The sequence below is a fragment of the Lonchura striata genome, chromosome 5 (assembly GCF_050655825.1).
Source record: "Lonchura striata isolate lonStrDom1 chromosome 5, ASM5065582v1, whole genome shotgun sequence".
Classification (NCBI taxonomy): Eukaryota; Metazoa; Chordata; class Aves; order Passeriformes; family Estrildidae; genus Lonchura; species Lonchura striata.
Window position 1 is genome coordinate 71651113 of NC_140707.1, and position 25618 is coordinate 71676730.

The window sequence follows — 25618 nt, forward strand, 5'->3', positions numbered from 1 at the left end:
TTGCCAACTCAGAGCTCATCAGAACAATCTGTTTCCCTCGATGTCATTTATTTAAAGAAAAATCTGGTAAGTCATCGGAAGTCAGAATCCAATTTCCTGTTTTCTTTCCCAAACAGGCAAATTAATCTCGTTTCGAGCCGCGTGCCAGAGAGGAGCCGCTCCTAATTGCACCAAGCACACCCGGGGGGGCTGGGAGCTCTTCTCTCTTCATCTCCCCACCTTCCCCAGTCTGTGGTCAGTCTTGGGGTCAGCAATGATGGCCTGCACGGCCACGATGGCCTCGTTGATTTTGGTCTGCAGCTCCCGCAGCTCCTCGATGTGCAGCAGGCGCAGGATTTGGGCAGCTTCGTTGATGACAGCATCTGGGGAGGGGCACGGAGAGGAACTGCAGTTAGCCACGGGTTTATCCATCATTTTCAGCTCCCAGGAGGGATTTAAGGAAGTTTTAGCACCCTGAATGTTGTGCCTGCTGGTGGTTTCCAGGATGGGAACGGAGGACGACGTTCCCGGCTGCTGGACAGGGATGGGGTGGCCTCCAAACCTTCCCCACCACCCTGCAGCCCCAGGGAATGAGGGAACCACAGAAATTATTTTAATAGTAAAAAAAACAGAAAAAACAAGCCCAAAATACACATTAAACACAAACTGTTGGCTGCAACTCATTTGCAAAAAGTGGGTTTTTTCTATGGCCATGATAGTAAAATCCACGTTCAACTGCAATCTTAAAAATCCATCTCCGCTGTTAAAAGTGGTGATCCATGCTGCCTTGGGATGGAAATGCTGCCTTGGGATGGAAATGCTGCCTTGGGAAGGAAATCCTGATGCCAAACTAAACCAAATCAAACAAAAAAATCCCCCCCCCCCAAAAAAACAACAAAAAAACCCCAAACCCGCAAAAAACCAAAAAAAACCCCTGAAAAAACTCAAAGCACAACACACCAAAAAACCTTCCATAAGGACAGAAATAACTTACAACCCCTAAAAAGCTTAAATTAATAAAAAAAAAATACAAATAAAAAACATCATAAAGGTATACTTCTATAATTAGAAGTATATATATACATTATATAAATAAAAATCGATCTTAATAAAACAATAAACATTTATAACAAAAATATAATAATACAAAATAAATAAAAACTTAAATATAATAAAAATATAACAATATATATTTATATAAAATAACGTATTAATTTAAAATGTCCACATTACAGTGAAAATAAATAAAAATAATCCATTAAAAACACAAAAGACTGGGTTGGGCTGGAAGGACCTTAAGGATCATCTCATTCCAACCTCCCACTGCAAGGCTGGTGTGAAACATTCCAAACATTGATTTAATTGACAAGGAGCACAAGTGAAGCCTGTGGAGCCCCAGGTCACCTGGGTGGCTGTTCCTTATCAATAATCCATCAGGTTTATCAATAATCCATCAGGTTTATCAGTGATCCATCAGGTTTATCAATCAATAATCCACCAGGCTGAGCTGCCTGGATGGGATTTCAGGAAAGCAGCACAGCTGTCCTCTGCTGGTAGCAGCAGGATTTACAAACAGCAGGATGCATTCCTTGGGCTGCATTAAAAGTTGGGATTTAAACAAGATTCCAACCAGACTGGATTTAGGCTTTGCTGTTCCAAACCCAAAGTGCTCAGGGATGCTCATAAATAACCAGCTGGGAGGGAGGAATTCTTTCCACTGCAGGGTTTTTTACTGTCCACATCAGCTCTGCATTTGACAGTAATAACTCTGTCAAAGGCAAACATTCCCATTTAAAAGTCACATTAGGAGCAGTGCTCACCTCCCGTGTCAAATCCAAGAATGTGCTTTTCCAGAGCAACAGGCAGCCCCTGGAAAAGGGGAAAAAAAAACCTGTTAAAAATGTAATTTTAGATGTCTGGTAAATAAAATCAAGTACAACAGCAGCTAACTAGGGGAGAAAATAGAGGTTTTGCTTAGACAAAAATGTGTGAAAAGCTTGAAAAGTTGATTCAACAACTCCCTCTGTGTCCTGAGACACCAAACCCAGAGGATTATTACAGAAAAATCTTCCTGCTCAAGAATCCCTCAGTGGATACACAGTGCCTGCATTCAATCCTTAAAAGGCCAACAGCAGGACTGGGAGCCATCACCCAAGGCAGCAGCTTCCCAGGAAAACAAAACTGGGCTTTCTTAGAAACTCCTGCCTTTCAACAGCTGCCAGGCTTTGAGCAGGGGCTGACTGCAAAGAGCTGCAGAAATTCTCTGTAATCAAGTTTTGCTGAGCTCACAATATCCCCGGGAGCATCTGCCTCAAGTGTTAAGCTTAGGAATAAAGCGAAATATTCCATTTTCTCTATGAAAACACTCCAAGGCAAAATTTATTAGTGGTCATTTCTAAGCGTTGCTCAGTTTCCTTTGCCCTGTCCAGCTGCAGAGGAATGGTCACACTAAATCATTACTCAGGGAGCTTCAACATGCACTTAAAATTAAACATTCCAAACCCCAGATTTTGCTTTTATTACCCTCAGTAAGTTTTTTCAACATTTGCCAAAAGCCTTGCATCTTGCACAACAAAAACATCAGAGTTCAAGACTGTTAATTTCTGCAGGGATGGGGCTGTAAAGCTTTTTTTTAAAGACAGTGAAAATTTACTTTAAAGGATTTTATACACATGGGAAAAAAAAAGAATCTGAGCTGATCAAAATACACATTAAACACAAACTGTTGGCTGCAACTCATTTGCAAAAAGTGGGGTTTTTCCATGGCCTTTATAGTAAAATCCACATTCAACTGCAATCTTAAAAATCCATCTCCACTGTTGAAACTGGTGATCAAAATGCCACTAAAACCACTTCAGAAAGATTCCAGAAATATCAGACTTCCTATACGGGCTTTTTTTAAAGAACTGAGCTTTACACTTAAGGTCCTTGCCAGCCTGGGGTGTTTCTGAGGAAAAATTATGATTTTTTTCTCTTTTTTCCCCCCCCGGTTCTTTGTGGAAGAATTGCCCAAGGTTCCCCCAGTGCCACCTGGCAGCAGGAAATTCCTTACCCTCCCTTCTTCCCACACTCCCTGAGTCTGATCCTTTTTGGGAAGCTGCCTTTGGAATCCCCTCAGCCCATCCTAAAATAAGCTCATGATCCTTCAAACAGGGAATAAACTAAAAAAAAAAAGAGCACCTTTACATCAGGAACTGCACACACAACTTCATTCCCAGCCTCATTCCCTACAAACCTGATTTATGAATGCTGCACAAAAATGTGCCTATTTACAAATCAGCCAAAAACCTGAAGAATGAATCTCATTTTCCTCTTTTTTTTTTTTTTTTTTTTTTTTTAATTTCCAACCCAGCCATCCTGTCTACTTTGAATAGATTTCCTTTTTTTTTTTTTTCCCCCTGGCACATGAAGACATTGATGGTCCCTCCTGGCACAGATTTTCCTGCTTCTCACCACTCCCTTTTCTCCACACGCCTTGGAATGTGGCATTCCTAAGGAAAAAACCCTCCCAGGTTATCTCCCAGACAGAGGCATCTCAGCCCTGCTGATGCTTTGAAGATCTATCAGAAATGAACAATTCCCTGGCAGAAAAAAAAAACCAACTCCCTGTTGCTCCAAGAAAATCTCATTTTGATCCCAGCTGTGCAGCTATGAAAACAACGAAAAGCTGCTTTTTATTAACATTACAGAACCTGAAATGAAGACAACAGGTTCAGCTCAGCTGTTTTCCTGCTCTTTGGACAGTTTTATGGATTTACAGGTCCAAAGATTTGATAAATAAATAATTTAACTAATTAATAATGGATTGTTGTGAGCAGCTGCCAAAAAAAGGAAGGAATTTGGGCTCTCTGAGCAGATCCAGCTGTTTTAGCAGGGACACTCCTACTCAGACACCCGAGGGCAGGTGAGGCTGCCTTTCCCAGCCTTCCCCCAAATGCTGCAGAGATCTGGAATGATGAGGAAATCCCAAACTAAAAACCCACAGACATCCCCTGGAACACCTTCCCAACAGACAGCTCGTGGTGAGCAAAGAATTCTGCAAAAATGTTGAGTTTAAGGGCAGAAATTCCTTCACTGCTCCTTTTTTTTTTGGGGGAGGAGAGGAGGGAGGAGCTGGATTTCCAACATCCCATTCCTTGAACACGTATGAGGTGTCCACATGAAGCAAAACACTCCAAAAAAGGAATATTTCAAATTCTTTACACAGCCAATGCTGCTAATTCCAAGAAAAAGCCAGGTCATGCATTTCTCCTCATACTATAGGCCTGCTGCACTGAACAGTCAGGATAATCCTCTGGAAAAAAACTCAGGGAAGAGCTTTTCCATGATTTCTCACACAGGTGTATTTGTATTCCCATGGAACAAAACCAGCTTTGTGTCCTGCTCTCCATAATCCCCCAGACCTGCTGGAATCAGCATGGTTGGGATAAATGAAGCTTCCACCATCCTCCCAAAGGAAGTGTTGCAACAGAAGTGGTTTTGACTGAGGGGACAGAGCTTTTATCTTCATTAATTAATGTGGAATAATTAAGCCTGGCCATGGGTACAAACCTCCTTGGACTGGCTGGCTTTGGCTATGGCATCCTGTGTCAGGCGTTCCTGAACCAGAATCCGAATTGCCTGGGAAAAAAAACATGGAAAGGGGACAGCAATTAATTCATGTCTTGAGGCATTTCTCAGCAATTCCAAGAGAAAAAGAGCCAAAATTATAACCTCAAACCCAGTTTTGTGAGTTTTTTCTTTTTAACTCTTCCAGCCATTAAATCTTTCCATTTAGGAATAATCTTGGCATGCAGGAGCTCACCCAGGTGAGAGAACCAGAAGTGACATGGACATTGATTTCACACCATCAATTCCTGCCACTCCTGGGACAGAAGCTGCAAAATAAAAGGAATAGCCTGGAAAGCTTGGGATTTTTAGCCTGGAGAAAAGGAGGCTCAGGAGGGTGACAGGAGGGAGGAGCCAGGAGGGGGTTGGGATCTCCTGGCAGAGAATGAGAACCAGGACAAGAGGAAATGGCCTCAAGCTGTGCCAGGGGAGGTTTAGGTTGGATATCAGGGAAAATTTCTTCCTGGGAATGGTAGACAGGCAACTGGAAAGGGTTTCACAGTGGTGGAATCCCCATCCCTGGAGGGATTTCAAAGCTGTGTGCGTGTGGCACTTGGGGACACGTGGCAGCGCTGGCAATGGCTGGGCTCGGTATTTTCAAGGTCTTTTCCAACCTAAACAATTCCATGATTCCAAAATGAGCAGATCACAACCCCAAGGCAGCAGCACCAAGCTTCTTTTCCTGAGTTCTCACACTTTTTAACTCTGCAGCAATGTTGCTTCTCTGGGAAGGAAATGCTGCCTTGGGATAGGAATGCTGCTTTGGGAAGGAAATCCTGCCTTGGGATAGGAATGCTGCCTTGGGAAGGAAATGCTGCTGCCAGCATCTTTTAGGAAGTGCTGAACCACCTCCCACATGCAGAGAAACCTGGAGCAAGGCTTCCCAGGCAGGCTTGGGAAAGGCTGAGAGCAGAAAGGAATTAATTTTAGCCTTGGGAACAAGAGCAGCCTTGACTTTGACAATCCTGGTGCTCATCTGTTCTCCCTGGCTCCAGCACATGGGGTGAAATCCTATCAGAGCTATCAGTTACTGATACCTACAGCTCCAAATGCCTCCAAAAATAACTGCAGGAATACCATGCAGGCAGATTTCCACAGGAAAGAACTGGCTCTGTCAAACACATTGCTCAGACTCTCCCTGATGAGCAGCCAAAAGTGACAGAAGCAGCTCCGTGCTTCTTGCCCAGCATTTCTCCCAGTTTTGGTCATGATTAAAGTTGAGCTGATACCAGAAAAGTTGTCACTTAAATACTTGTAGAAATCTGTCACTGAAGGAAGTGGCCTGGACAAAGGGATGGTTTGATGGGGAGTTTAATTCCAGCAGTGAAACCAGACCCTGTGGAAGAGAATTCCAAGTGCCTTTGGCATGAGGAAATATCCAACCGTGTCCCACAGATGTTTTCTGATCAACTTGCTGGGTTTAAATGAAGAAAATGAGATTTAAATCTCTGCTCCCCTAGCCAGATGTCTGTGGTGTGCCTGCACCCTCTGGCTCTCCCAAAACATCCACTCCTCAGTGTCCAAGGCTGGACAGGGATCAGAAATTCCCTGCAAACCTGCTTATTGTTGGGGAGAATTGGAGAGTTTGACTGACACCTTCTAATATCATCATCTCAACCCCAAAACCAGCTTTGCATTGTTCCTGGAATGTGAATTTTCACTGCAGGAATCCACTCTCGCTGGAATTAAAAGCAAGAAAATTCAGGCTGGTTTTGCCCAGATCTGTCTGAAAAAAAGAGATGTGGAAATAAAACCACATTTATGCAGAATTATAAATCCTCTAGAGTTTCCTTCAGAGAAGATCTGAAGGAATTTTGATAAGAGCAGAGCTCATTCATGCTGCAGATCCTCAGTATCACCACACCCAGGTCTCCTCTCCCTACCTGATACCCCTTTTCACTGATTTTTGTGGGGTTTTGAGTGTTTTTTGGTGGGGGGTATGAGTTTCCATGCTCCTTAAAGATTGGAGAAGGGTATTTTGGGAAGAGAAAGTAGAAAAAAAAGGAGGAAAAAAAAGAAGGAAAAAAAAAAAAGGATGGAATAACTGCAGGCTGAGAATTCCTTAAGAAACCAGGTTACCATGATGTTTTCCAAGATTTTCAGACTTTCACTAAATAAACTTCAATACCCACAGCTTTTGGTATCTCCAAAATAAGTTTTGCAAATGTCACAACTATTGTCATGAACAGAACTTTATGTTTTTTTTTTTTTCAGTGAAATACTTTTATTTTAATGCCAAACAATACCAAGCTTATTCCCATAGCATGACATGATCAAGTACGAACTTGGGATTTTATACTCTCATCAATAATGTATTTTTTATTTAAAAAAATACAGTATGGGCTTGACCCCAAATCTATGTAGAGTTCCATCAGAAATTTCCTTCAAGGCATAAAAAATATGGTTTAGAAAATTAATCAGCTAATTTAGTGCACTTAAAAGTACTAATTAGGTGCCAAAACTAAATTAAATAATGACAAGGAGTAAACAGTTCATAGGACAAAAATAAAAAAGAAACTTTTAACAGTGGCTCCTCCCTTGGATGTTGTTTAAAATATCTTTGGCATCTTAACTTTTAAATTTTCTAGTTTCTCTTAATTTCTAGCACTGGAAAAGGATCTTCTCCTTTGTGGATGTTCCTTAAGGAATTCAGCTAAAATTGTTTACCAGGGTAATTTTCCCTGCAGGAATTTCCAAGAATTGTGTTCTTATCTGCTTGAAAAGACATGGATTTGGGGTATTTTTTCCCTATCTTTGCCTAAAAATACATGTTTATCAGTAACTACACCTCAAGCTATGAACACACACCAGGCACTGGGGAAAAGAAGGAAAAAATGAGGGGAAAAATGAGGAAAAATTGAGGAAAAATGAGGGAAAGTGGGAAACTCACCTTGAGCATCACCAAGTAATCATCATGTCTCTGGATCTGAAGCAGATTAGCCAAAGCCATCACTCCGGCCTTGAAATCAGGATTATTCACTGGAAAAAAATAAAGATTATCATTAAAAATAAATGATAATTTAGTTTGGTTTCACTGATTCCAGCAAGCAGAACTGGCTCCCTGACTCCATGGCATTGGATTGCTCTTAAGGATGTACAAGAGCAATTCCCCAGCATCCCTGAAGTGTTCAAAAAACAAGGATGTGGCAGCTGGGCACATTAATTAGTGGTGAATGTGGCAGTGCTGGGTTAATTGTTGGGCTCAGTTACCTTAGAGGGCTTTTCCAACCTTAATTCCGTTATTCCAAGCAGCGAGGAAACAATTTGGCTGCAGAGGAATCAGCACTGGGCTACACAGCCAGGTGAAGTGCTTGAAAATAAAGCAAATTACAGGCAGATATTGTATTCTGTATATTCTTTGTACATTTTTATTATTTTATATCTTTTTATCCCTGCTGCTGGTGAGGGTAGGATCAATCCCTGCCTTTTTGGAGATGGAGGAATGGAAAAACACTTGGAAGATGTAGGGTTGATTTTAGCAGCTCTTTCCCAGCACTTCCATTTATTTTGTCTGTGCCTACCAGGAAAAGAAAATGAAATTTATATTATGACAGAACAGCTGGAGAAGACTGAGCCAACAAGAAAATCCTGACAGCATGGAAGTAACCAGCATGCCATCATGTTTCCTTGGATATTTTTATTTTTGAAGGCATCTTGCTCTTAAAACAAGTAATTTTGATTTACAGAGCAAAGCTGTTCATGCAAACGTTCAGATCAGCGTTCCTAAAGCTTTAAATGGGGCTTAAAAAAATCTACATCACAGGATTAACCAACTGAGGAACACACAGGCCATGGAGCACATCCCATGTAGGAGCTTGTGACACACTTACCATCCAGGTTAATCAGTGGCTCTGCATTTTTTGCTGTGTTGTCAGCATTTTTAGCACCATCAGGGGTGGAATCCTTGTACTTATCAGCTGCAAAACAAGGAGGCAAAGACAAAAATCATCAGCACCAACGGCAAAAAGAACTAACTCAAAAGTTTAGCGAGGAGCTGAGGTGTTACAGCTGGATTTTTGGGGTGTGGTGGTTGCCCAAGTGCTTTGTGGGGTTATAAACTGAGATTTCTGGGTTTATAAACTGGGATTTTGGTGCTCCCCATTAATGATACCAAAAGTTGCCACTCCTGTGAGGTGCTCCAAGAGCTCCCAGCTGCAGAGAGGTTCCAGGAGCAGCCTCAGAGCTTCCACACTTTTCCACAGGGCAGGATGCTCTTCATTACGGAAGAGCACTTGTTCAGAAGTGCTGGAAATTTGGTTATTGAGAATTTCAGACTTTCTGTGCTGACAGACTCTGACCCCCAGGAGAACTCTGCATTGACCTGAGGCTGTGGAGAAGCTTCCAGAATGGAATGGCAGAACTGGGATTGTAGGGGTGGATTTGAATAGAAGTGTGTGATATCACAGGGTGGGAAACCTAGAGTTTAAGGGTTTAGAATATAGTAATATATCTAAAGCGAGGTGGAGTTTTTAGGGTGAAGGCTGCTCCTTCACCTTCTTCTCCATGGGTTTGGGTGGTTTTGTGTAATTGGATAAAAAATCCACATTGCAGGCAGGGGTGGTTGGTTATTGGGTTAAAAGTGAAAATAACTGAGGTGTCATTTCTTAATTGGACAGTTTGTCCTTAAAAGGCCTTTTAGAGAGAGAGATGGGGCTCCATTTTTAGTTTGTTGAAGTGCTGCAGAACTCAGGGTCTGTGAGACTAACATTGATTAGAAAAAATAAACATCTGCTTATTTTGAGTTCCAACAAGAAATGCCATGATGCCTTGAGAAGGCTGCCCTAGAACAGAGACTGGGTGGAGTTAAAGAATAAAGCAGGGATTTATTAAGAGGCCTCAATGGATCCACCTTGGACAGCACAACCCAAAATGGACACAAAATGGACAACTGCTCACAGGGGCTCTCCCTGGGATCAGTTCTGCTCCATTGGCACCTTGGAGTTCATTGTCCCATTCCAGCTCCAGCCCATCAGTCCCACCCTGCTGGTTTTTCTCTCTCCAGCCCACGCTGTTTGTGCTCCTGGGCTGAGGTTTGGATCATTTGTCCTTGGTGCCCAGCTGGAGCAGGAATTGTTTTGTGTCCCTGCTCTGTGCACAGAGCTCAGCATCCCCTGATCTGGAGCCCAGACCCACACACTAAAGCAGCACAGAACCTGAAAAATATAAAAGCTAAACCTAAGGCATCCCAATCTCACAATTTAATCCCAACCCTGGCAAAAAAGAAGCAAAGACTCAGCACACAAGCTGCATCTCCCAGATCTGCCACTTCTAAAATCCCTCAGTTCCACTGCCAGGGCCCTCTGCCTCGAGCAGGGATCAAGAACTGGGGGATGATGTTGGTCCTGATGAGCAAATGGAACATTTCCAGCTCAGGGTTTGGTTCACAGCCCACACTGGCGTTTTCCAAGCCTTTGGACGATGAAAGCTCCTGAACTCCTCCTTTTTCACACAATTCCAAGGAACAGGCAGCTCATTTTGCCCATCATGAGGGACTGAGAATCCCATCACAGGTATTTGTATCCCATCCCTGCCCTGGGCAGAGTTCAGCCTGCAGGAATTAAAGGCAAGGGAAAAGCAGCACTTTGGCTGTTGTTATTTTGCCACCAGTAATCACATTTGTATTCCCACACTCTCCACAAGGAGATGGAGCTGCTGTGACTTGGGGAAATTAAAACTCCACTTTTTCATAACTTTGTCCTAGTTACCAAGTGTTCCACATCCCCTCATTGTTAAAAAAAAAAAAAAGAAAAAGAAAAAAAAAGGGGGGGTGTAAAAATAACTTCTCTGAATAAATGTAGTACTAAATATAAAACATTTAATACACTTCAGAGGAAGTTCTCATAAAGGCAATCCCACAGGGAGAAGGGGGCAAATATCTACAATGGGATTGGCTCTATCCAGAAAAAAAAATAAAATAACAAATGCAAATATGCTGTTCCAGTCCTGTGGGAGCTGAAAAGAAACAGCTCCTCTGAGCATGGGGTGGAAACAAGCACTTGAAATTGTGCTTTATCTTTTTAAAGAAGTGAAATATACTTTTGACCCTGTCTGATTTTGATGAAAAACTTAAAAGCAGTGTGAATTTATGCAGGGGAAGGTGTCCCTGCCCATGGCACTGGGTGTGTGCAAGGGCGTTGTGACATCACAGCACATTTGGTGACACAGTGGGGGTGACAGCTCCTGTCCCCACGCTGCAGAGCTCCAGGTGCCAGACAGGGATGGCCTGAGCAGGATCCCAGCAGGATGCCCAGCCTGGAGCAGCTCCTGTTGGTGGCTTTTGGGCTCAGCTGTTTCTACCCTGACAGCTCCTCCCGCTCCTGCCCACCCTCCTGGGCCACCCTGGTGTGGGATGTGCCCCCTCTGGAGCTGGAGAAGAAGGGCAGTGCCCACAGGGGCATCACCATGCCAGAGGTGCTTTACTGGAGCATCCCAGCCCTGTGCCTGCTGCTCCTGGGGGTTTTCCTCAGCAGGAAAATCAGGATCTGCTGGAGGAAGGTGAGGGAGGGGTGCCAGGGGGCCATGGGGACAAGGAAGGGACTTCCCAGACTGTGCCCAGCCCCAGCAGGCAGAGCTGGGTCCTGAGCACTGTGGGGAACACCAGGACAGGGTTAGCAGTCCTGGGGTTGGAATGAGATGGGTTTTAGGGACCTTCCAACCCAAAGCATTCCACGGCTCCCACACAAGCTGCTCCCTGGGGCAGCCCAGGAGAGGCCTGAGGCGCCCCTGTCCCTGTCACCCTGTGCCTTCCAGAGACGTGGCAGGAAGGATGGATGTTCCTGCAAGACCTCCAAGCTGCTCTCTAAGCTGAAGGAAAACCCTGACTTGCTGAAGCTCTACCTGAAGCACCTGCAGAAGTGCAGGACATCCTTGGTGGAAGTGTTCCAGGTCAGGCTGGGTGGGACTGGGAGCGACCTGGCCTGGCTGGCCCTGCCAGAGGGGTTGGACTGGAAGGTCTTTACAGCTTCCTCTCAATCCCAATCTCTCTGTGACTCTCCAGAAAAACCAGCAATACAATACAGGAGGGCTTCAAGGAGGAGACACATTTTGCTCTTTGCCAAGAAATTCCCAGCTGTAGCAAGGCTCCCAGGAAGGCTGGACAGTGATGGAGCTGTCCCAAAACACAGGGACAGCACAGCTTTGGCAATAAAGGTTGCAGGTGGAACTGTGTCCAAGGTAAATGGAATGTGGAATGGATCCAGGGAACAGAGGGAGTGGCCCCAGAGTGGGAATGCTGCAAAGCTCCTCCAACCAAAGGGAAGGAATTCCTGGCTGGCAGGGTGGGCAGGCCCTGGCACAGGTGCCCAGAGCAGCTGTGGCTGCCCCTGGATCCCTGGAAGTGTCCAAGGCCAGGTTGGAGCCACCTGGGATAGTGGAAGGTGTCCCTGCCCGTGGATCTTTGAGGTCCCATCCAACCCAAACCATGGTGGGATTGTGTGAAATGAGTCAGAATCCCCCACTCCCCTCCCATTTTGAGGATTCCCCTCATACCATTATCTCCATACTCCAGCCTCACAGCCAAGCCAAGAAGCCAATCCACTGTTTCCTGTCGTTCCTGTATTTTGAAGGGACAGTTCACATCTTTCATGTACTGGGGAGCAAAAAAACAAAACAAAAAAAAAGAGAAAACAAATGGATTTTGGTGGTTGAATCAGTTGGGAGCACAGAACTGTTGTCACTTCCCCACAGAAAATATTAATTAACAAGAGGTGTCACTGTGAAATTCCTGCTGTGGCATCCAATCCATGTTGGAGTGTCCCAATCCACCTCTAGCCCAAGTCTGACACCTAATAATGGAATTTTATTTTTAATTAATGTTTTTTTATTGCCAGACAGCACCAAAATGCCCTTGGTTTGCTCTCTGCTCATGTCACAGAGCAGATGGAACAAGGCAAGGGGGAACAAATTGGAACAAAGCTTTCCCACCTGGAATGAAACCACCTAAGGCTTCCCCAGACCCAGAGGATTCCCTGGAGTAATTTTCCCTTTTATAGGGATTTTGTACAACAAGAGAGGACAAAACCAGGCTGAGGTTCTGTCCAGACCACGAGATCCAGCCCTTGCTGCTGCCAAGGCTCCCAAAAACCAGGACATGGTGACATTCTGTCACATCCCTTTGCTGCAGGGACAGGAGTGCCACACAGCTGGGAAAAGGAAGGCAGGGGCAAAAAAGCAGGAATTTCCTGGAAATGATGGAAAGGACACTCTCCCCAAGCCAGGAAACGCACCACAACAGCACCAGCTGCCAGGAATTCCAATAATTCCCATTTACCTACAGGATTTTGGAATAATTCAGGTTCCCCCTGAGCAGTGAGCAAAGCAAGAGTGTGCAGGAATAAAAAAAAATTGGAATAAGAGGGCAGTGGGAATTACAGAGCAGGGAAATGGCAAGCAAGAGGAAAAGCTCAAGAGCTTTGTGGTGGCTGCAAGTGCTCAGAGATGACCCAGAGTCCATCTGGATGCAGAAAATCCATCTGGATGCAGAAAATCCATCTGGAAAGGCAGGAGGAGCAGGGATGAGCTTTTCCCACAAGCTGGCAAGGCCTGCAGGAGCCTCATGCACCTCCTTTTGGTACAGGAGGAGCAGTAATGCAGGAAAAAATGTGTTTATTTGCAGAAAAAAATGTGTTTATTTGCAGAAAAAAATGTGTTTACTTGCAGAAAAAAAAACGTGTTTATTTGCAGCCAGTCCTCTTTCTGCTTCAAGAGCTGAATCAAATCAGGCAAAAAAAAAAAAATAAAAAAAAGAAATCAGATGAGGATGGATACTCCACCTATTAAACAAACAAAGCTGAGGGAAAACTATGCAGAAAATTGCCCCATCAAGTCGCCCAGTTTGGCTTCAATAATACACTGAAATTCCCAGGAATGCAGTAAGGCAGAGCTCCTGGTGTGCCACAGCAGCTGTGAGGTGTCAGAGCAAGGAAATACCTTCTCGAAGGATTTGGGCCACTCCTCGCTGTGGATGTTCCTCAGGTTGCCCCGGTCCTCGATTTTGTAGTGTCGGATTTTCTGGTCCTCCAGCCACACAATGAAATTCCTGAACTCGGTTTCATCTGAGGGCAGGAGGGAGAAAAAAAAAACCAACAGGAATTCAAAATTTATCTTAGGTTTTCATCTGATTCATACAAATCTTGATGCCTCTGAGCACTTTTCCCATTCAAATCCAACAATATTTATTAGAATATTTATTTATATGCTTAAATAAATAACTATTAAACCGCCACAAACCATCTATTTAGTGGGCTATAAATATATTTATTTAGTGGGGGCACATATATATATATATAGCTAGTATACATTTATATATTTATAATATATAATATATATTTATATTATTATATTTATAATATATTTTATTTGTATATTTGTATTACACATTCAGTTAGTATATATTTATTTTAGTTAGTATATATTTATAAATGTATATTTTAGTGGGCTATAAATATATATATTTAGTGGGGATATACAGTTAGCATATATTTATATATTAATAATATATATAATATATTTATAATAACTAAATTTATAATATATATTATTAGTATATTTATGATATTTAATATATATTGATATATTTATAATAAAGATGATATATCTATATTTACAATATAGTTATATTTACAATATTATTCATATAATATATATTTAGTTAGTATATGTTTATTTTCGTTAGTATATATTTATAAATATATATTTTTAGTATGTACAGATAGTATAGTGATATATTTATAATATATTTTATATATTTATATACTTATAACATATATATTCATAATAGTTATATTTATAATGTATATATTTAGTTAGTATATATTTATTTTAGTTATAATATATTTATAAACATATATTTTAGTGGGTTATAAATATATATCTCTATATAAAACCCCCCTATATATTTATATATTTATAATATATATTTAGTTAGTACATAACTATAATATTTATTGTATATTTATATTTACATATATACAATAGAGCTGTATTTATATTACATTATTTATATATTTATAATACACATATATTTAGTTACTATATATTTGTTTTAGTTAGTATATATTTATAAATAGATATCTTTTAGTGGGTTATAAATATGTATATTTAGTGGGTACATATATAGTTAACATATATTTATTAGTTAGTATCGATTTATAACATATATATTCATAATAGTTATGTTTACAATATATATATTTAGTTAGTATCTATTTATTTTAGTTATCATATATTTATAAATATATATATTTTAATGGGTTATAAATATATATATATCTATATATAAAACCCCCCTATATCTAATATACATTAAAAACCCACTAAATTGTGCATTCTCTGACCAAAAATCAACCCAGAGTGTTTTTCATTTTTCAGATGACTGACCTCATTAAAGGCATCAGCCTACTTATTACTTTTATTGGGAATATAATTATAACTCAAGGAGCACAGAAACAGAGGTGAAAAAACAACAGAGAATTTGAATTTCTAACTCTTTTTGGGTTAAAACCCCTTTTTTTGAGCTTCCAGCACAAGCACGACACATGCAGCATTCATCCTGCCAAAAAAACAGCATAAATATTCTTTATTTATGCCCATTTCCCCATTCCCCGCTGACTCCTTTTGACCCAAAATCCCGTTTTTTGAGGCTGGAATTGCACAGTTCCCAGCCTGCGGTGCTGTCCTGGCTCAGGGCAAAGCTGGGGGCTCCTCTGGGAAGGAGAATCGGCGGCCCCGGGGGGTTTGGGGCAGTAATTCCGGGAGAAAAGCGGGAGAAGGCGGCTCATGGAGCAGCTGGGGGCCACAGGAGGGGACAGCTCCGGGGCCGCCGCGCCCCAGAGCGCGGCCGGGCATCCCGGACGAGCTTCGGCCACGGAATCACGGAAGGGTTTGCTGGGAAGGGACCTTTCCCACCCCAATCCCATCCCAGTCCAATCCGATCCGATCCCCATCCCACTCCAATCCCATCCCATTCCGATCCCAATCCAATCCGATCCGATACCCATCCCATCCCAATCCCATCCCATTCCGATCCCAATCCAATCCGATCCGATACCCATCCCATCCCAATCCCATCCTCATCCTATTCCATTCCAATCCCAATCCCAAACCCAATCCCATTCCATCCCCATCCCATTCCAATCTGAATCCCAATCTAATCCCGTCCCAATCCCAATCCAATCCAACCCCATCCCCATCCCATTCCAACCCCATACCAATCCCAATCCAATCCGATCCCCATCCTATTCCAATCCAATCCTCATCCTATTCCATTCTAATCCCAATCCCAAACCCAATCCCATCCCCATCCCATTCCAGTCCGAATCCCAATCTAATCCCATCCCCAATCCCATTCCAATCCCAATCCCAATCCCATCCCACCCCAATCCCATTCCAATCCCAATCCCATCCCACCCCAATCCCATCCCCATCCCAATCCCATCCTCATCCTATTCCATTCCAATCCCAATCCCGTCCCTATCCTATTCCAATTCCAAACCCAATTCCATCCCATCCCATTCCAATCCCATCCCATTCCAATCCAGTCCCATCCTCATCCTATTCCATTTCAATCCCAATCCCATCCCAAGCCCAATTGCATCCCATCCCCATCCCTATCCCATTCCAGTCCGAATCCCAATCCAATCCCATCCCAATCCCATTCCAATTCCAATCCCATCCCCTCCCAATCCCAATCCAAATCCCATCCCCATCCCATTCCAATCCTATCCCATCCCCATCCTATTCCAATCCAATCCCAATCCCATCCCTATCCTATTCCAATCCCAAACCTAATTCCATCCCATTCCAATCCCCATCCTATTCCATTCCAATCCCACCCCTATCCTATTACAATTCCAAACCCAACTCCATCCCATCCCCATCCCATCCCTATCCCATTCCAGTCCTAACCCCAATCCAATCCCATCACAATCCAATTCCAATCCAAATCCCATTCCAATCCCAATCCCATCCCCATCACCATCCCATTCCAATCCAATCCCAATTTCATCCCCATCCCGTTAAAATCCCAATCCCATTTCATTCCAATCCCATCCCTATCCCAACCCCATACCCACCCCATTCCAATCCCATTCCATTCCATTCCCATCCCAATCCCAACCCCAATCCCGGTCCAGCCCCCCCCAGCCCCTCACCCCTGCAGTTGAAGCCGCCGGGGTTGTGGTAGTCGAGCGCCGAGAGCTTGCGGCGGAACATGGTCCCGCTCCCGGAGCCAGCCGCGATCCCGGTGCCGATCCCGGTCCCAGTCCCGCTCCCGATCCCGATCCCGGTGCCGGCCCCGCTCAGGCCGCGCTGACGGCCCCGCACGGGCCGGAAGGACGGGAACGCCCGCCCCCCGCGCGGCGTTCTGCTCGCTCATTGGCCAGCGCGCTGAGCGGCGGTCGCTTCGACCAATCGGAGAGCGGAACGGGCTGCCGGGAGGGGAAGTGGCCGCGCTGCTTTGGGTATGGACGCGGCGGAGGGGGCGGGGCCTGAGGTGGGCGGGGCCAGAGCGAGGGGCGGGGCCAGAGCGAGGGGCGGGGCCAGAGCGAGGGGCGGGGCCAGAGCGAGGGGCGGGGCCAGAGCGAGGGGCGGGGCCAGAGCGAGGGGTGGGGCCAGAGCGGGGGCGGGGCCAGAGCGAGGGGCGGGGCCAGAGCGAGGGGCGGGGCCAGAGCTTCTTCATTCCCGTCCTGCCTCGACAGCGACCCAAGCCCTGTCCAACCTGGCCTTGGGCACTTCCAGAGATCCAGGAGCAGCCACAGCTTCCCTGGGCACCCTGTGCCACCACCCTCCCGGCCAAAAATTGCACATTTCCCCCCTAAATTTCCACTCTTTCCGTTAGAACCCGTTACCCCTTGTCCTGTGGCTGCAGCTCCTGCGGGAGCATCCCTGTCCCACCCCACAGCTGGAGCTAGGCACATTGACTCCAGCATGGAGAAAAGGAGCTTTGCCCACGGTGTCACATCCTGCTTGTGGCTGGATGCAGTTCCCAAGGGGTTCTCCCCATCAGGGAGGGTTTAGCAGGAGTTTTGGGGCTGGGCTTTCAGCAGCTTTTAGTTCAGCAGCTCAGGGGAGAACAGGCTGGTTCAGGGTGGGACATGGCTGCTTGCTCAGAAACTGAGAAACACCTAAAATTCCCTAAATTTCATTGTCCATCCCTTCTCCCCTCTCTTTCCTTCTTCTCCCAGCCCTGGCACTCAGCACAGGAGCAGGAGAACCAGGAGTGACGAGGATGGAGGCAGTGAAACCTCTGCTCTCTGGTGGAACTCAAAATGTCCCTCAGACATTTTTAGAGGATCCACGCCCTGGTCAGAAGCATTTGAGACCCTGTCAGGCAGCTGGAAACAGCTGTGATTTTGGGTTTGAGCCATGGAATGAGTTACCAACTTTGAAGGTGGACCAAACAGTCAAAAGGGTTAGATAGGATAGTAGAAGTAGTTACAAAACAGAGGGGAAATTTTTTTAGTATTGTACAGGGGGGTTTTTACTTTGTACATGGGGGTCAGAAGTTCTAAGATGGAGGAAAGTGGGCTGATCCTGTTCTTCCTCCTTCTTCTTCCTTGCCTCCACGTTCTTGGTGATGTTGGCACTCACAGATTGGTTTAGAGTAGAAAGGCACCATTTAATATAGGTAATAGGCATTGGGGAAAAACTATAAACATATAATATGTAATATATCATATAAAAGATAGCAGCAGCCCTGGCGGGGGGAGAAGAAGCAGTCGGGGTCAGAGAGGATGTCAGGGTGTGTGTGTGCCTCTGCCTGAGCTCTGAGCAAACCACAGCAGTCTGAGAAGAAAATCTTTTCGATAACTCGCAATAAACTGCCTTGAGACCAAACAACAAGAGGCTGCAGAGTTTTTCTTTGGAAGCTCGGGTTGGAGGAGAGACTTTTCCACCACACGAGACCCCAGACCATGCCTGGGATTCTCCTAGCTCTCCACCCCTCCTGCCTCCACCCCCCATTCCCTGGTGGCTCTCTGCAGGAGCTCAGGGCACAAATCCATCCCCAGGAGATGAGCTGCCGAGCTGCTGGGCTCGCAGCTAATGAATGCAATTAGTGCAGATGGGTTTATTCTCATTAGGGAGCCGGGCAGGGGGAGCAGCATCTCGCCCACGCTCTCCTCACCTCCTCCTGCTCGGCAGATGCTGCTCCAGAGCCGAATCCTGGGGAGGTGAGGATGGAAGGGGGCCAGGGAACAGCTGAGCTGCCTGCCAGGCGAGGAGAGACTTGGCTCCTTCTGAAATGTAAATTTTAAGGAGTTTAGAGATTTTTGAGGAGCTAAGGTTTTAGTTAGAAATGAGCCTTACTAGATTTAATCAAAATAAATGAGTAGGCCTTGATGAAGTTAGGAGTTAGTAGTTAACTAATAACTGATTGTTTGTCAGCACAATGTTTAGTTAGCTGGTTTATAATGAAGAATACACAAACTGACAAATAGCTTTTAGGAACATGAGACAATTGTGGGCCTCCTCTGTTCTGAAATCAATTGAAGACAAGGAATGGGAGTTCTACCAAGAGTTCATTTGTCAGATTTGCATTGAAAAGGTAGAAAGGTCAGAACGAGGAAGACTTCATTGACTTCCTCATTTTGGGACCCCTCCCCATGGAAGGGACACCCACCCATTTCAAGGAACAAACTACCCATGCTGAATAGATTTTGGAGTGATTAGCATACAAAGTGAGGAATGGGATGTACCAAAATGATGAATATGTATTTGTATTTTGGGTATTCAATACCTGTATGGATAAAAAGACTCTGTAACCACCTGGAAGCTGCGGTGTAGATTTGGGAGCAATCCCACACACAACAAACACACACTTTCTAACTTTAAACTGTTAGAGAGTTTTTGTCCATATTTTTTAATAAATCACTTCTTCCCCAGTGACACCATTTTTCTTTGGAGCTGCTCTGACAGACACGGAAAAGGATGGAGGAGCTGGGAGTTGATGCTTGGAAAAACTGGAATATTGGCACAGATCCCTGCTGGGCTGGCTGCTGGTGGTTTTATTTCAGAACCTACAGGGACACCTGGTTCCTGGCCACAGGGATGAGCTGAGGCCAAGCAGCTTTAAAATGTGGCCAGCAAAAGTGTCCAGCAGCTTTGCTGGAAAAACACTCACCCCTGAAGGTCCTGTGAAACTGGAGGGGAAATTCAGGATGTGGGGATTTTGGTAGGAGCACAATATGTTTGATTCTGTGATCAGGAAGAGTTTTGGTAGTAGAACAAGGAAGAATCGTGGAATCACAGAACCCTGGAATGGTTTGGGTTGCAAAGGACCTTAAAAAACATCCAGTTTGATGCCATGTCATTCACAGGGACACTTTCCACCATCCCAGGGTGTTCCAAGCCCTGTCCAGCCTGGTCTTGGACACTTCCAGGGATCCAGGGGCAGCCACAGCTGCTCTGGGCACCCTGTGCCAGGGTCACACCACCCTCCCATTAAAAAATTCTTCCTTATATCTGAGCCTGAATCAACCCTCTTTTAGATGAAAACCCTTTTTGCTGTCACTCCAGGCCCTGTAAAAATCTGTCCTTCTTTAGAAGGTTCCTTCAGGTCCTGGAAGGGGCTCTGAGGTTTTCCTGAAGCTTTCCCTTCTCCAGGTGAGCACCCCCAGCTCTCCCAGAGCATCGATCCAGGATTCTCCAGCTCCTGGAGCAGCTCCATGGCCTCCTCTGGATTTATTCCTGTGCTGAGTGCCAGGGCTGGGAGAAAAAGGAAAAAGAGGGGAGAAGGGATGAACAATGAAATTTAGGGAATTTTAGGTGTTTCTCAGTTTCTGAGCAAGCAGCCATGTCCCACCCTGAACCAGCCTGTTCTCCCCTGAGCTGCTGAACTAAAAGCTGCTGAAAGCCCAGCCCCAAAACTCCTGCTGAACCCTCCCTGATGGGGAGAACCCCTTGGGAACTGCATCCAGCCACAAGCAGGATGGGATCCCACCTCCCCAGGGGTCGGCACACACACAGAGCAGCATCTCCAAAAGGCTTGAAACAAATCCAAAAGTTTATTTCCAACGAGTACACAGACCATGTGGGATGGGGATGCGCTACACCACGACTGGCTTTCGCCTACAACCACCCCCTCCCCAAAATCCTGCTGCTGGCAGGGTGGCAAGCCATGGACAGACTGCCACCAGCAACTTTTGCAGACAATAAAAGTCCTTTTTTCCAGTACTCCAGATATTTATTTTTTTTCTTTAAAAGCCTGGGGGTAGTGGAATGATGTTTGAGGCCAGGCTGGAAATCCAGCATGGGGATGGAGGGATGGGTGAGATTTTTGTTGTGAGGAGGGGAAACAACCTTGGCAGGCGATCTCTGCTTGGCTAACAAAGGCAGATCTGTGTAAATAGAAATATTGGGGGTGAAATACCTGGCAGCACACCAATGGCAACACCACAACCAACAGAAAAAATCAAGCCCAGCAAGGTAAAACACCTTCAATGAATAGTCTGGGTTAGTTCAAAATCTCCCCCTCCCCGCTCCCCCATATTCATGCAGGTTTATTTTGTTGTCTAAGGTTTTAAGAATTCGAGTTGTAAAATAGGCAAGTCGTTAAAAAAATTATTACAAACCACTTTTGAGAAGGTGTTTGAGAAGGGGTGGGGTGGGAGCCCCGGGTCAGACCGGCTGCACTTCACTCTCTGTGACAATAAATCAGATTAAGAAGAAAAGACAAAACTCAGGATGGGGTTTTTACATCTCTGCCTGGTAACACCAAGAGTGAAACCAGCTGCAGAGCAAACCACTTCATCCACCCTTCATCCTTAAGCTAGGGGAGCTGTAGTAAAAAGAGCAAAATTGGGGAATTAGGGAGGTGCTGGGACCATCTAGGCTACTCGTGGCTTATAAACATTCCCAGGTGCCAAAAGTTTGGAGTCCAGTGTGAGAAGAACTGGCCTTCTCCATAGAAGAATTAGAAAAAGAGTATGAAAAGGTAGAAAAACCAAAAAACACTTTTTTTTAACGGGCTAGAAAGAGTTACCAAAAAGGTACCTAAAGACTTTTCCCCTCCCGGATCCACGGGGATTTTCAAAAGCTCACACCTGATTCAGAACTGGTTCAGCGGGGTCACCATCGACCCCCAAACCCCGTTGTGACCCCCAGCTCATTCTGTACATAAATCCCCACGTTATGATTCCCCAAAGTGATGGTTCCCAAAGGGATGATTCCCAAAGTTTCCCAGGAGGACAGATGAGCAGGGGAGAGCCAGGAGGTGTTTAGCAGCAGAAAGGAGAGACAAACCACAGAAATATGGACTCGAGGAGGAGCCCAGAAAGGTGGTGTGTGTCCCCCCAAAGCTGGGAGCAGAGGAAGGAGACCTGGGAATAACTGCCCAGCCTGGCACGGAGCCCAGGACGTGTGTAAACAGGGAATCAGGCACCTCCGGGAATGGGGGGCACCCCCACGGTGCCCGGGGCTGCTCCCCTGGCCCTTCCCAACGTGGGGAGGGGGCAGCGGGAACGGGAGGGGAGGTGGGGGCAGGAAGGGGCAGGAACATCCCAACAGAGAGCAGAATCCCATGGTGGGACAGCATCCCATGGAGGAGCAGCATCCCACCGTGGAGCAGCATTCCATGGAGGAGCAGCAACCCATTTTGGAGCAGCATCTCACCATGGAGCTGTATCCCACCATGGAGCAGCATTCCATGGAGGAGCAGCATCCCACCATGGAGCAGCATCCCACCATGGAGCAGCATTCCATGGAGGAGCAGCATCCCACCATGGAGCAGCATCCCACCATGGAGCAGCATCCCATTTTGGAGCAGCATCCCACCATGGAGCTGTATCCCACCACAGAGCAGCATTTCATGGAGAAGCAGCATCCCATGGAGGAGCAGAAGCCCCCCATGAGTCTGTATCCCACCATGGAACTGTATCCCACCATGGAGCAGCATTTCATGAAGGAGCAGCAATCCATGGAGGAGCAGTGTCCCACCATGGAGCTGTGTCCTACCATGGAGCAGCCTTCCATGGAGGAGCAGCATTCCATGGAGGAGCAGCATTCCATTTTGGAGTAGCATCCCACCATGGAGCAGCATTCCATGGAGGAGCAGTATCCCACCATGGAGCAGAACCCCACCCTGAAGGAGCATCCCACCATGGAGCTGTGTCCTACCATGGAGCAGCATTCCATGGAGGAGCAACATTCCATGGAGGAGCAACATTCCATGGAGAAGCAGCAGCCCCCCATGAGGCTGTATCCCACCGTGGAGCTCTATCCCACCAAGGAGCAGCATTCCATGGAGGAACAGCATCCTACCATGGAACAGAACCCCACCCTGAAGGAGCATCCCACCATGGAGCTGTGTCCCACCATGGAGCAGCATTCCATGGAGGAGCAGCATCCCACCATGGAGCAGAACCCCACCACTGAGCAGCATCCCACCACTGAGCAGCACCCCAGCCCTGAACAACATCCCAGCAGCATTCCAGACCAGCCCCAAGGGAAGGAAGTGCTACCAGGAACTGGGAAAAGAGCAGGACCAAGCGAGGAGAGCAGAGGCACAGAGGTGCAGGAGAAAGGAAAGACCCGGAAAGAAGCGGTCGACTTTGATTTTTGGATTTCTGGCTCGCCCTGCGCCCGGGCTGGCACGTGCCCTGTGGCAGGAGGTATTTCAGGCACGTTGAAGGCATCTCAGGAGCTCTCTTGGCTCTCAGAACCGCCTCTGTTCCCTCCCTACGGCTCCTTCCACCAGCACGTGGTGCCAAGCGCTAGAAAAGAAAAGTCTGGAGCGGACGGACGGAATTAAACTCTCATGCACTACCACTGAATGTCATCACAGGGCCAGGAAGCACCAAGCACGACACGGGAACCACTTCTACTTGCAGAACCAAAGCTAACCATAGAGGGAATGGTCAAAAGTGGGGTTTGCTGGGGACACAGAGCTGCTGGCGTCCCCTCGACCCGCCCTGCTACGCTACGGCCAGAAATGAAAAAAGCACAAGACCAGACATTGAGTAACAGCACAGCCACCTAACCTGTCGCTATATATCTGACAACTTAAATCAAAAATATTAGCTTGGAAAGAAACCGACAATATCATTCCAAGAAGGTTATACACATCCTTAGCAGCTAACTTTGCTCAGCACAGCTCTGGTGCTTTAAATATGGAACAATCAAACAATTTTGTGAGCAGAAAAGTGACACCGATTTATTCTTTACATGGTTTTTTGTTTGTTTGTTTGTTTGTTTGTTTGTTTGTTTTTCTCTTTCTAGGCAACTCTACAGACTTCAGATCTTTTGCCTCGCAATGCAGATCATCTGATTCCCCCAAAGGTGGCCAGGTTCTTTAAACATGCACATCTCTGTAGCTTCCAGGCCGTGTTTTTTAACTTATTTTTGTTTAAATTCTGCGGACCAGCAGGTCGTCCCCATTCCTAAAAACTCTACATCAGTGTTCAGGGTGGCCTGAGTGCCCGTCAGGCTCCTCCAGGGTTTACAGGATCACGCAGAAGAACTTCTTCTCTCTGAAGGGGTTTTCTGAGGCCGGGACAGGGGTCAATAGAGGGTCCTCCTTGGCGTGGGCTTCGCAGTACGCCATCAGGTCTGCTGCTGCTTTGGACACCTGCAAAAGGAGGAACCCTGTGCTAGGGACAGGCTGGGGACATCCCACCTGGAGAGGTGCCACCAGCAGGGAAGGGCTGGCAGCATCCCTGGGCGGGGAACATCAGGTCTGGGGTGAAAACCTGACTGACAGAGCGGCAGCGCGTCCCTGCCGGGGCTGGTCCTGGGCTGGTTCTTCACGGGGCTCTGAGCTGCTCTGGCAGCCTGAATTCCCATTCCTTCCCAGCCTTCCCCCATTCCCAGCCTTCCCCCATTCCCAGCCTTCACCTGACAAGGACTGACTTCATCCCTGCTGCCTCTCCCACGCATCCCTTGGCAGGAACATCCACAGCAGCGTTTCCTGCCCTCACCCACCAGCCTCGCTCCTTATTCCAGACACGGCAGCAGCTCCCAAGCCACCAGAGCTCATCCCAGCCCTGCAGCACTTCTTTCCCTGGATTTCAGCTCCCAAGCCACCAGAATTCATCCCCCAGCCCTGCAGCACTTCTCTCCCTGGATTTCAGCTCCCAAGCCACCAGAATTTATCCCCCAGCCCTGCAGGACTTCTCTCTCTGGATTTCAGCTCCCAAGGCACCAGAGTTCATCCCAACCCTGCAGCACTTCTCTCCCTGGATTTCAGATCCCAAGCCACCAGAATTCATCCCCCAGTCCTGCAGCACTTCTCTCCCTGGATTTCAGCTCCCAAGGCACCAGAGTTCATCCCCCAGCCCTGCAGCACTCCTCTCCCTGGATTTCAGCTCTTAGCAAGGAGCTGCGATGCCTTGGGGACAGTCCCTCCTTCCCACCACCCCACAGGGCTCCAGGTGATGCTTCCAGCTGCCTCTCACCAGGGCTTGGAGCAATCTGGGATAGCAGAAGGTGTCTCTAGCAGGGGGTTGGAACAAAAAGGGCTTTAAGGTCTCCTCCAACCCAAAGCATTCCCAGATTCTATGATGCCATCTCCCACTGCCTTCAGCCAGGGCTGTCAGGATCACTTAAAACAAGAGCATCCTCAGCTGACTCCACATCCCAGCTCCCTCCACGTGCTTTGGGCAGCAGCCACCACATCCCAGCACTCCCAGAGGCATCTCCCAAGAATCCCTACCTTTATCCTGTCGATGTTGGCCTCCATCTTCAGCTGCTCCACCAGCTTGCGTGCCTGTGCTATGCTAGCAGTGTTGTTGCTAGCCATGGGCAGGCCAGGAGGGCTCCCGGGACGGGCTGCGGGCAGGAACACACCGGGATCAGCTGCTGGGACGGGCTGGGGTGGCACGTGTGGAGTGTCAGAGCCATCCAAATGACAGGGTGAGGGTGGCAGATGCCACCCCGGGGCAGGGACACCGTGCCAGGGTTGTCCCCAGAGCAGGGATGCCACTTAGCTGGCACTGGGGCTGTCCAGAGCTCAGGCTGCAGCCTACAGCTGAGCTGTGCTTTGGTGTTTGCTGCTCCCTGAAAAGCTGTGACAGCAACAAAACCCAGGATTTCTGTGCCA

General features: G+C 46.5%; 3 protein-coding genes across 6 annotated transcripts in view; 1 reads left to right on the forward strand and 2 right to left on the reverse strand.

Annotated features, from left to right (window-relative positions):
• Positions 1–31: 31 nt before the first annotated feature.
• RTRAF (RNA transcription, translation and transport factor) lies at positions 32–16931 on the reverse strand. Its single transcript, XM_021538448.4, has 8 exons — positions 16737–16931; positions 13516–13640; positions 12076–12175; positions 8418–8504; positions 7478–7566; positions 4531–4599; positions 1800–1848; positions 32–362 (listed from the first exon to the last, which is right to left on the reverse strand). The coding sequence occupies exons 1-8, from the start codon at positions 16795–16797 to the stop codon at positions 208–210; spliced, it is 735 nt and encodes a 244-aa protein (XP_021394123.1). The 5' UTR covers positions 16798–16931; the 3' UTR covers positions 32–207.
• A 3634-nt stretch (positions 16932–20565) lies between these two features.
• On the forward strand, positions 20566–23952 carry LOC146767442 (uncharacterized). Its single transcript, XM_085581031.1, has 3 exons — positions 20566–22257; positions 22349–22563; positions 22619–23952. The coding sequence occupies exon 3, from the start codon at positions 22625–22627 to the stop codon at positions 23330–23332; it is 708 nt and encodes a 235-aa protein (XP_085437157.1). The 5' UTR covers positions 20566–22257; positions 22349–22563; positions 22619–22624; the 3' UTR covers positions 23333–23952.
• GNG2 (G protein subunit gamma 2) overlaps positions 20570–25618 on the reverse strand; it is a 31908-nt gene continuing 26859 nt past the window's right edge. For all 4 annotated transcript variants that reach the window (XM_021538449.4, XM_085581032.1, XM_085581033.1 and 1 more), the window contains 2 exons: positions 25232–25347; positions 20570–24148 (listed from right to left, as the gene is read on the reverse strand). In XM_021538449.4, coding sequence (XP_021394124.1) covers positions 24020–24148; positions 25232–25318 — 216 coding nt within the window. In that variant the 5' untranslated portion in view covers positions 25319–25347 and the 3' untranslated portion in view covers positions 20570–24019. The remainder of the gene's footprint in view (positions 24149–25231; positions 25348–25618) is intronic.